Here is a 12,055-nt window from a genome sequence, read left to right as displayed (position 1 = left end):
CTCGCTCGCTTATTTTTTTCTCTCTCGCAGTCACTCACTCTCAGTCTGTTGTTGATGGATGAGTTTATAATGCAGAAATAACTTTTTGAGTGAAAACACTGTCAGACTGATAAGTGGCGTAAACAGGAGAACTGCTTTAGTTTTCTGTAAGCTATGTTGCATGTTGTTTGGAGTCTCATTAGCTCGTATACATTAAAGTGATATACAAATGCTCCATGAATCAGCTTGAACATACTTTATAAAAATACTTTGATTTTGATATTACCAGGCCACCAACATTTATTAATGTGGGCTTCAAAATCTTAAATAACTCTTCATCCTCAAACAATGAACAGGAGTATAACTAAAGCACTTCAATCACTGTCTCATTATGCTGCCAATTAATCCATTTAATTACTAAGCTCTTAAAATAATGGACTGGAGAGTTTGACAATTAAATAGTTATCTAAGCAGTCCAGTCTCATTATTAAGTTTAATTCTATGCTTCGGCATTCAAGCAAGCATGCATGTCTTATAAATGAAGAGCTGGGGCACGGTGTTAATCAAACAACCAGGTTTTAAGGGTCAGGTCTTTGAAATCCCCCTCGTTTCTTGACCTCCTTCTTTTCCAGAGTACATGTTCTCCTGCAGGTGGCACAGATCTCTCACCTCCTGCCAGCTGGAGCTTCTTACCAGCGTTAGCCTGTGGTGAAGTGGCTCCCTGAAGAACCGCCGCCATTCAGAGTTTCTCTTGATAATTGGGAGTGATCGTGTCATCAGGGTGATTCGGGAAGACAGAAGCAGGGAAAGTCGAGTAGAGGGGCTTTTGGAATGATTAGATTAGTTCTTCTATTTTCTGCTTAACAGAATCTAACCAATGGTTTTGTGCTAGTTCCCATTAATATTTTTGGAGTTTGTCTTTCAGGTGCACATACTGTACTCTCCCCAGCTTCACTTTTGAGTTGTGAGAATCTGAAAAATAGATGCAAGTTTGGCATTGTTTCAGTTTTAAAACCTCACAGTGATGTTCACAGTTTTTTCTTCTCCCTTACCAAAGTTGCATTTGAATTTGGGGACATTAAGACACAGTTTTCTGTAAAGCTGCTTTGAGATCATTTATAGAATGAAAAGACTTGTACAAATAACTCTTTGACATGGCTGTAAGTAAAGTTACTTTTTATTCCTTTTTTTTTGGTCATTGTTAGGGTCCCACTGACATGTATTTTGTCCATTTTAACACAAAATGTAAAAATGCGATAATCAAAGTCGATTATATCCTGTCAAGAAAACGTTTCTGACTGCAAAACATCAAGAACATGTATTTTGTCCATTTTAACACAAAATGTAAACAATAAATGTTAATACATAATAGTCTGGGTTTTGCTGTTAATTTTAACCTCTAATAATATAATAATGTACTAAATGAGAAAGTTAGTTTACAACATTAGTTGGAAGAGTTTTTTTTTTTTTTTTTTTTTTTTTTTTTGTGCTGTCAAATCAATTAATCACGTCCAAAATAAAAGTTTGTGTTTACATAATATATGTATGTACTGCGTATATTTATATAAACACACACATACACATGCATATATTTAAGAAATATGTAATATATAATTTATTTTACCTATAATATAAATCATATATAAATAGTATATATACGTATAGCATAGTACGTTATATAAATAAATTTTGTATGTATCTGTGTGTGTGTGTGTGTGTGTGTGTGTATATATATATATATATATATATATATATATATATATATATATATATATATATATATAATATATAATTTTTATTACATAGTAATAATTACATAGTGTACATGTATATGTTTTCCTTAAGAAAACCAAACTATTGGCTTTGACAGATGCCATTTTGAATTGGCTATCAGTATCAGCTATTAACCATCAGTATCGACTCTCGTAATCGGTGGAGAAAATTAGTATCAGTTCATCCCTAGTTGTCAAGTTTTGAATTTGACTATGTATTGCTGCAGGAATGAGTCCTAAGCATTCTTTTGCCTTTTTTTAACGTGTCTTGAAAAAGCCTGTTGCTATAATAAGTGTCTCAAACAAGTTCATAAATGTTGTTGCCAGTGAAAAAAATTTTATTGTCTTCTGAGTTGGCCTACAAAATGGCATCATCCCTACAGCACTCTATAGACTATTATTTATACTGTATGTTCAGTCTTTTAACCGCTCCCTGTACGCAGAGTACGCAGTCTGCATAGGGCACCAACTCCCAGGGGGACACCATCCCAGTTGCACAAAAAAAAAACAAAAAAAAACCTTCCGCCATTCCCCCATCCGCGCTCGCGACCGCTCCCACCACATGTTTGCGGCTTAATGTTCATAATGTCTGGACATCAGACATCCGGCGCAGAAAAAAAAAAACAAAACAAAAAAAAAACAGGCATAAAATTGGCTTGACGTTGGATGTTCGATATTCGCAAATTTAGGGACCGTCTCTAAAGTTACATGCGATATTGGTATACACTTTTCTAACGTCAATAGCATTTGAGGAGAATGACTTACAGTCATAAAAACATCTGTAATCGTTCATCTAGGTGTCAACTATAATGCACACATTTTACATTTTTGATATTTATTAAAATAAACTGTAAATCATATGTAAATGCTACTTTTTCACAACCGAATGGGCTCAAACGCAAATTTGAAGCTCAATAGCATTTGAGGAGAAAGACTTACAGTCATAAAAACAACTGTAATGTGTTCATCTAGGTGTCAACTATAATGCACACCTTATACATTTTTAATATTTATTAAATTAATTGTAAATCATTTAGGTAAAAACGAGGTCCGTGTATCACTTTCAGGCACATTCCTGTGAAATCTATTTATTTATTTATTTTTTTATTTTTTTTGGCTGTTGACCTTAATAAGGAGTTTTAATGTCAGTAATAATTTCACCACCACCAACGCATCTAATATTCTCTCTGACTTACCAGCTTCCCTTACGAAAATTAACCATGGTTTTATCAATAACATCGTTCTTGTAGCCATGGTAACTGCAAATTAACCATGGTTTTGTTACTTCAAATAATAATTTACAAAGAAGTATTAATATACTGTAATATTTTTGTTGTTGTTGTTTTTGTTGTTGTTGTTGCTATAAGGACAGACCTAAGCCATCAATAGCCGTTAAAATGACTTAAAATGCATTATATAAAAAACAATGAGACAATAATGATTGGTTAATAACACTGTTAAAATACATAATGTAGGCTAATAAAAAATAAACAATTTATACATAACATGTTATTACGAATGCCTGTAAAGGGAGCTAAAGTTTAATTGCTGCTGCTACACTTACAGGAGGATCAAATCCTTGTTTAGGCTATTGGCCAAACATTTAATTCAAATATTCACTTAATCTTTCATTTTTTGCCATCTTTTTGTTATAGATGACACAGCCTTCATAATTTCTTCATCAAAAAAACGTGGATATCACAACCCTTACAAAAATAAACCATTAAATTACCATAGCAAAACTACTAAATTTTAAATTTTCAAGATTTCTGAATGCTTGAGACTATAAAATCAATTAGTGTCATAATAAAGTTATAGCCACAGGTAAATGTCGAGAGCTACATTTGTAATTTGTAAATAATACAATTTATTAATTTATTTACATTTTTATTTTATTAAAGTTCTATTTTCACCTCTATAGTAGGCGGGGTTTTTTTCTGGTTCATATTTGAGGAAGGGGGCACAACAATACTATCCTGCTTAGGGCACCCATTTGGCCAGCAGCGGCCCTGGAGCCACGGCTCCAATTTATGGTAGCCTTGAACAGTCCAACATTTCCTCTGATGAGGATGCACGTCTTCTGGCTGTATTTCATTAACTGTTCTCTTAGTTTTTAATAATATTGCTGCAGCCTTTCTTGTTGTTTTAAGTTGAAACTTTGCTTCAGTCACTCCGTTGCTTTCTCAGTAAACTGTATAAATATACTAATGAGAGGCTGATTAATCAGTCAATATTGATCATTTTCTATGTTTGGCTACCCCACACACACTTTTTTGGTGAATTTGAGAACACATTGTGTTAGGACTGTCAGTATATTTATATATTCTTAATATTCACACTGTTTTTGGTATGAAAGTAGTGTAGATAATTTTTTTTAAATTGGTCTGTCATGATATTACATTTTAATGACACACTTGTTCTGGCCTGATGAATTCACAATAACAGTGTTATCTTAATTTTATACACACACACACACATATATGTATATGTATATGTATATGTATATGTGACCCTAGACCACAAAACCAGTCTTCATCTTCGAAGTATGATGAGTTCAAAATAAAAAAGTGCAGCATGAATTGCTCACAGCTAGCGGTTTAAATGCAGCCCAAATTCAAAATATCTCTTTCAAGTGTAGAAGTATTGTAATTTCTCTAATGTACTGTAAATATTTTTTTTTTTTGCGTTCTTAAACCTATGAAATACTCATTTTCATTTATTTTACGGTGCAACTGGCTTTACACAACAGATGGCTGTCATTGTTCAAAAGCTGTCCATAAATTACATGTTTATTTTAGGAAGCCCAAGATTCTAACAAAAAATGGAACAACTCAAACAAAATAAATTCATTTTACTTGCATAAACAAACTCATCAGTAGGCAACAGCTTCATGTTTACCATCAGTCCAAAAGTGTGTGGGATATGAGGAAAAAGTTAAATATATTTGACCAAGTCTTTTGACAGGGGCAGGGAAATATTAAATTAAAGTTTGAGACGCAGAGATGAGTTCTTCTCCAGTCTTCTCTGCTAGCATGGCTTTCTAAACAAACTCTGAATGAACCTTGACATGCTGTTAATAATCATTAATGAAGAATCATTAACCACTCTGTTCCTCAGTATCTTACTCTTTCTCATTCTCATCTCTACAGTAATGTCACTCAGAGCTCAGCTGTTTGATCTGGAGTTGCTCCTGATTGTTTAGAAAACACACTTTGCTTTGCCACTCTTCTTCTTTATAATGTACAGCAGTTTGCAAAACAACATCGGTGCATTTCCGCCACCTACTGGATGATGTGAGAAGAAAGAAAAACCTTATATTGACGTAGTAGCCCCTGCTCTTATAACGCTGATAGATCAACATATTATTGGAAGTTTTTAAAAATTTAAATATATGCCAGCAAACACTTTTATTATTATTATTATTATTTGATGAAGACTTTTATTTTGCTTCGCCGAGTGCTGCGATGGGCGCAGCGTGTGACGTCACGCGCTCAGACTGCAGCTGAAGGCAGGTTTGTGTTTGCGGTTTGAGATGCATGAATAGTTACAGAACATTCTAAAGTAGTTTCCTGTAATTCACAAATGTGCTTCAAATGCATTGCAGTATTACTGAAAGCATTCAGCGTAACGTATATGCATATATTATCTTAATGTATATATAATCATCATCGCCATAATATGATATAGTAATGCTTTTTGTAAAATGCTGTTGGTCTCGGAATTAGCGCATCGTTTATGACAGTAAAGCGCATCCGAGCATTAGGAACAGGGATTCATTTTGCATCGGTGCTTCATAACGTTCACAGTCTGGCTTCCAAACAGGCAGGGAAAAACACCCAGGTTTAACAGCTGAGATCTGCATGACATTATTGTGAAAATGGAGTTTGTTAAAGAGAAGAGTGAAGACATGAGTGATGAAGAAACATGCGGAGAGGAAGAGGAAGAAAATAAGCAGAGAGGTTGGTGATCATTTTTTATTCTAAAATAATGACTGCTCACAGTGAACAAATTCTCACACACTTAGACCTTAGAAAATCACTGGAGCTGTGAAATGAAACAGTACGTTTTAGTAAAAAATCATATACAGAATCTCAACTAACAGAAGGGTTTTTTTTTTTTTTTCCAAAATGTTCTGGCAAGGTTCTCTAAATGTAACGAGCAAATATTCTCAAGTAGCATGAATAGAATGTTCGTTCAGAGTTCTCTTTCATCATCTCGTGTTCGAGATACACCTATGGGAAGGGCATCCAGCTTCACAGAGTCTGGCCTGACGGACAGGAGCGCGTGCCCAATGGCAGGTAAGGGACCGCCCTTTTTAACCGAGCGCATAAAAGCCCCTAGCGGCGCTGCCTTTCCTCAGGTGACGTGCACTTCTCGCGACCTCTGGAAAATTACTCACAGCTCGTTGTGTCGTTTTTACCAGGTTAGCTGTTTTATCTTGCAAGCCGCCCACGCTTGCATTTGTTGCTAGGCTACCCGCCTCTTACATCGCCTTTTCCTTAACTCCACCTTCTGTCCACGACTAAAGGCGCTTTCGAAATTGAATCCGGCTACCCCCGTGGATAACCAGTCGCGAGCGGCCCTCATCGCCGCTAGGGATTCCCATCCCTTTTGCATGGTTTGCATGGGTCTTAAACACGCTCAAGAAGCCATTGGTTTCCTGGAGAACTGTAGCCATTGCTTAGTGCTCCCTTAAGAAGCTTCTGCATCAGAGGCTTAAGGTGGCAGCTACTCAGAGCATCGACTTGGGAGTCTCTGACTCAGATGGGGAAAAAGGTGATGCCGGAGTGTATTGGGCAACCGGGGAGCTGTCCATCTCTCCCATAGGTGGATCTCAAACACAAGATGATGAAAGAGAACAATAGGTTACTGTTCGTAACCCCGTACCTGCCATTGGGCACGCGCTGCTGTCTGTTAAGCCAGACTTTGGTGCAATTGGATGCTTCTGCAGAAGTCAGACTGCGGATGCGCTTACCATTGGTGGATCTCTCCTCCGATGTTCAGAGAACTGGGGTTACGAACAGTAACCTGTTGTTACCTGGTTTTTAATCATGTTTAAATGTGTTAGCACAAAAAAACATTTTTATACACTATTTGTGAAACTTTTTTTGAAACATATAGGTTGGATATTCATCTAATGTTTTTAAAAGTGTTACTATTTCTTTTGGGACATCAAGAGAACCAAATGTAATGTTCCCATAAAACGATAATCATCCAAAAATTAAAATTCTGTCATCATTTATTCTCCCACATCGTTCCAAACTTGTATGAATTTCTTTCAGCTGTTGAAAATGAAGAAATTTTTGAAGAATGTTGCCAACTTAACAGTTGATGGTAGTCACTGACTTCCATAGTAGTTTTTTTCCGTACCATGGCAATCAGTGACCACTTTCAACTGTCTGGTTATAAACATTCTTCAAAATATCTTATTTTGTGTTTAGCAGAGGAAAGAAACTGTCATTTTTTACTTTTGGGTGAACTATCCCTTTAACATTTTATAATAACCAAGAAAAAAAGTTTTTTAAAACTACTAGAACTAGCATGTTTTGAATGTTCGTCAATAACATTTTTATACCTCAATGGGAACATTCTTAGAATGTAATTTTTGTTAGCTGGGATGCATCTAAATGAAAATACACCAAACTATAGCATCTATATATACACCAGATCAGATGGCATTTTTTAGATTACATTTTACTTTGTCATTCTTGAATTGATCTGGACAATTTAACATGTTTTAGGTCCTGATGGAAGTGAAAAGAGGAACGTCCAGCGCTGAATGAAGTGGAGCAGAAAGATCCGCATGAGGAACCTCATCAGTTCATAAATGCGAAGCAGTCTGTAGTGTTCACAGAACGATAATAAAACAATCACAAGAAACATCTCAAAGAAGCAGACGCCAAAAACCTGTTCACCTGCTCTCAGTGTGGAAAAGAGTTTTCACACGTAAAGGACACCTGAAGATCCACATGATCATCCACACGGGAGAGAGACCATACACCTGTCCTCAGTGCGCCAAGAGCTTCACCTGCAAAGGAAGCCTTAAGGATCACTTCAAGATCCACTCCGGAGAAAAGCCCTTCACCTGTCCTCAATGTGGATGGAGTTTTGCACGTCAAGAAGATCTTAAGAGGCACATAAGGATTCACACCGGAGAGAAACCTTTTCCGTGCTCTCAGTGCGGAAAGAGCTTCACCAGTTCAGGAGATCTGAAGAGACACTTAAGAATTCACTCCGGAGAGAAGCCTAAAACCCACCCTCAATACACAAAGAGCTTCACGCAGAAGGAAGGTCTGAAGGAACACATGAAAATCCACTCTGGAGAGAAGGCTTTTCACATGCATGCTGTGCGGGAAGAGCTTCACACATCAGCGGAGCTTAAAAAGACACATGAAGGTCCATTCAGGAGAGAAGCTACACCAGTGTCCTGACTGCGGCAGGAGGTTTTTCAGAGGCCTGCAATCTCAAAACTCACCTGCTCTCTCACACAGGAGAGAAAGAAAGACCCCTCACTGTCAGCGCTGCGGACAAGAAGTTTTTCCTGGCCGTTCACCTCAAAAACACACATGAGGATTCACGAAGACGAGCGGCGATACAGTGTGTTCATTCTGCGGGAAGAGCTTCCTGTGGCTCAACGGGTTTTAAAGACCATCAGAAAACCCACATCGGTGAGAAACCCCACGTGTGTCTGGACTGTGGAAGTACTTTCACTAGCCGCGGTGAACTGAAAGTGCATGAACGGATCCACACGGAGAAAAACCCTACAAGTGTTTCTCACTGTGAGAAGAGCTTCACTCAGTCGGGAGCACTGAAAATCCGACGAGAGAGTTCACACCGGAGAGAACGAACCGTTACCCTCTGTCCTTCCTGCCGGGAAGACTTTCAGCCGATATGGAAATCTAGGGAAAAACATTTAAAAAAGGCTTTGTCCAAAGCTGAAGACAGGGAGGAGGTTCACCTCCAGGTGTAGGCTTGTCCGTGTGAAGTGAACGCAGATGGGAGAGTTCGGCTTGCAGTGTAAACAAATAGCCTGTTAGCTGTGTGACTTGCCAGTCAACTAACAATTGTAGAAAACTTTTTATAATAAAAAACAAGCGAGCAAGCCCTACCCAGATTTGAAAAGTAACGCAAAAGTAACGTAACGCAATTACTTTCCATAAAAAGTAACAAAGTAACGTAATTCGTTTTTTTTGGGAGTAACGCAACATTGTAATACATTACTTTTGAAAGTAACTTTCCCAAACACTGGTGAGGAGATTCACCTTGAAAATCCAACACGGTACAGTATGTCCTCTAAAATAACATTTTGGGAACCTTAAAGAATATTAAGGAAGTATGTGGAATTCTGTGAAGGCTACAAAACATTTTATGAATGCTATTGTATTATTCAATAGCAGCATTCTTGAAAATCACCTTTTTTTTTTGTGCACGTGATAGCATTCGTCAAACAATGCCAATAGTGTCTTTATTTATTTATCTACATCTTAAAAATGAAATTTTGTTCATCAAAGTTCTTCAGATTCCATGGGGAACTGGAAATACTTTCAATGAGATCATTTTAAAAAAACTAGATCAGTCGACAGCTGTCTATTATTATGTGTTTGTGGAAGGAAATTAGTTGTGATTTCTGTATTCCTACTTTGTTTTTATTTGCAAAAAATCATGAAAAGATGTACAAATGCACATAGTATAGTTAGTTAATAAGTGAAAAAGTGAAAGTTTGTACATATGTACTTTCAGACGCCTTAAGAAAGATTCACATCCAGCCAAAGTCATCCTTTCCTCTATTTTGTTGGAGTTTTTTGTGGCTTTAACAGGTTTGTCCATCAGAAAACACATACTGATGTATATGTGTGCTTGGACTGGGAGTACTTTTACTAGAGCACTTTTATAATTCAGCCAATTTCCTCTCCCGTTTTTGCGGTGATTTATTTAGCAGACGTTTTTATCCAAATGAGGAATACAGCACAATCTTTTACTCTCTTTCAGAAAATATTGTACAGACGGTCATCATCTCATACATTACCGGTCTGCATTCAAAATCAAAACAAATTGTATGCATTGTGATTTTATTTTTCAAAAGGAAATTTTCTCTTAATTTCATCGGGACCGTTGTTTAAGGCTTTTGTGCAATTTCCTAAAAAACAAATAAACATACACAGAGGAACTGATGTCCGTCAGTTTAAATTCTCTGAGATGGTTTTATGTACTTTGATGTAGAAATGTACATCATCTGAATTATTAAGTACATACAGAAATATAATTGGATGTAGTGGAGCACACATATCTTTCTTCAGTCCATAAGTCAATGATTATTAATCGAATAAACTAACTTTCTGTTGTATCAGTATTTGGATAATGATGTAATAATTTGTCTGATAAGTCAAAGGATAAAGGATAGTTCATCCAAAAAAACAAAAATGAAAAATGTGGCTCATCCTCAGGTCACACCCAGATCAGGATGAGTTTTGTTTCTCATCAGGTTTGTAGAATGTAGCACTCGCATCAGATTATGGACTCAGTTTGAAAGTTAAAAAGACTGCAGATTTGGCAGGCTGGGCTCAGAGATTTGACCTGCTACTATCACTTAATTTGTACATAAACAAATGCATAATAAAGACTTCAACTTTTAAAAGTAAAGTTTTTCTTTATTTCCTGATAAAAAGTAAATGAGATATGCTTTCACACTGCTGTATCTTTCAGCAACAGCCCCATGCCTAGAAGATGAGTCCTCCATCAGCCAAGCTAACAAAAATATTTGCTAAGAACGTTTTTGCAAACATCCCTTTAAGTTATTATGAAGACAATATTACTGAATGTTTTTAAATGTTCAAAAACTCAGTTTTGTTTTAATTTTCTTCTTGTTTATGTGAAATGTTATACGAACATTCTTTTATCTGTTTGACAACATTACTAAAAAACGTTACTTTTGAGTGTTTTTAAAACACCATTTTTTTCATGTATTAACAGAACCTTTTTTTTTTTCCTTATGTGAACATTAGAGAAAACATTCCATTCTCTTAATTTTGACAAATGCTATAAGAACCTTCTGTTGTTGGTTTCTGAAAATAATATTTGGAACACGTTCCTGCGCGCAATACAAGGACGTTTTACGGGAACATATTAATTCTGCTTTAAGAAACGTTCCGTAAACCTTTACAAAACGAACACAGAGGAGCTCGAACAAATGTTTTAGGCCCAGTGACCGCTCATTCGCAGGGCTGCGCCGCAGGCTGACAGAAAAATCCCATCGAGCAGCTGGTTTTTGTGCTTTTTAAACGGAATAATATGCGGCTTAAGGTGTGCGACGAAAACGATAAGAAACCGGTGACAGCGTGGATTCAGCGTTTTACCAAAGTATTCCAGAGCACGATTGTTATGCTCGATTATTAGATCTAATAGATACTGTCCCCCGGAAAATAAATTGCGAAACATGCAGCTTTATATGGTAGACAGTATATCGTTTCGGTAAAATATTAGAAACATATATGGCTGGAAATGGGTGTAGCTAGCGAGGTTCCAGTATATCTCGCCTTTTGTTTTCTTTCTTCGCGTGACGACAGACAAAGAAAATCTGCTTATCAATTAACCTTACTATTATCTGACATACTACTGTGAAAGATGGAGTTGTGAGAGAGGAGAGACGTGATGCAGCAGAATAATACATGCGGAGATGGAGAAAGAGAACAGATTGAGGGTTGGTGATCATCCTTGAGTTCTTCATTAATAAAAATTACGAGCACTTAAGGTAAACAAAGACTTGGACAGCAGCAAAAATGCCATTAAAAAATGGTCTAAAAGTCTCAATTATAGTAATTTACATTAGAGCTGTCAAGCGATTGCATTTTAAAAAGATTAAAATCTAATTAATTACATGGTTGTGTACATTTAATTAATAGATACATCAATTGTGGCTAGGAAATTACCCCTCGCACGAATAGATCGATCGTTTAAAAGTCATATTCATTCTGTTCAGTGACGAAAGCATTGAACTAGGACATACAGAAATGTTAGCTTTAGAGATAAACATTTTACTAAACATTAAATCAAACATTGCATAAGTAAGGATAAACACATGCGTATGGTTTTTTTATGGAATAACGTTGGAGTCATTTCACTCAACTGATTTGTTCAAATGGACTGATGCATTCAAAGGAACTAAGCCAAAGCGACTTGCTTTCAGTTTAGATAAATATCTGTAAGTTTTGCCAAATAGCAAAGCTATTCGATAAAACATAGTAATATTAGTATATTAGTATGCACTTCCTGTAACTCGAGCAGCTGGTCTTTGATGAAGCAATGAC

The 12,055-nt window shown here is 36.4% G+C and overlaps 1 protein-coding gene across 1 annotated transcript; it reads left to right on the top strand.

Moving 5' to 3' along the window:
- The first annotated feature begins 7,720 nt into the window (after positions 1-7,720).
- On the top strand, positions 7,721-8,182 carry LOC122136382 (gastrula zinc finger protein XlCGF26.1-like). The gene has a single exon (XM_042719320.1). The coding sequence runs from the start codon at positions 7,721-7,723 to the stop codon at positions 8,180-8,182; it is 462 nt and encodes a 153-aa protein (XP_042575254.1).
- The last annotated feature ends 3,873 nt before the right edge of the window (positions 8,183-12,055 follow it).

The sequence above is a fragment of the Cyprinus carpio genome, chromosome B2, assembly GCF_018340385.1.
Source record: "Cyprinus carpio isolate SPL01 chromosome B2, ASM1834038v1, whole genome shotgun sequence".
NCBI lineage: Eukaryota > Metazoa > Chordata > Actinopteri > Cypriniformes > Cyprinidae > Cyprinus > Cyprinus carpio.
Note: the sequence above shows the minus strand (reverse complement) of the source record. Positions and strands in the feature narration are given on the sequence as shown.

Bases quoted from the DNA above. Each gene is read 5' to 3' on its own strand.
- LOC122136382 (XM_042719320.1), top strand. From the start codon at position 7,721: ATGATCATCCACACGGGAGAGAGACCATACACCTGTCCTCAGTGCGCC.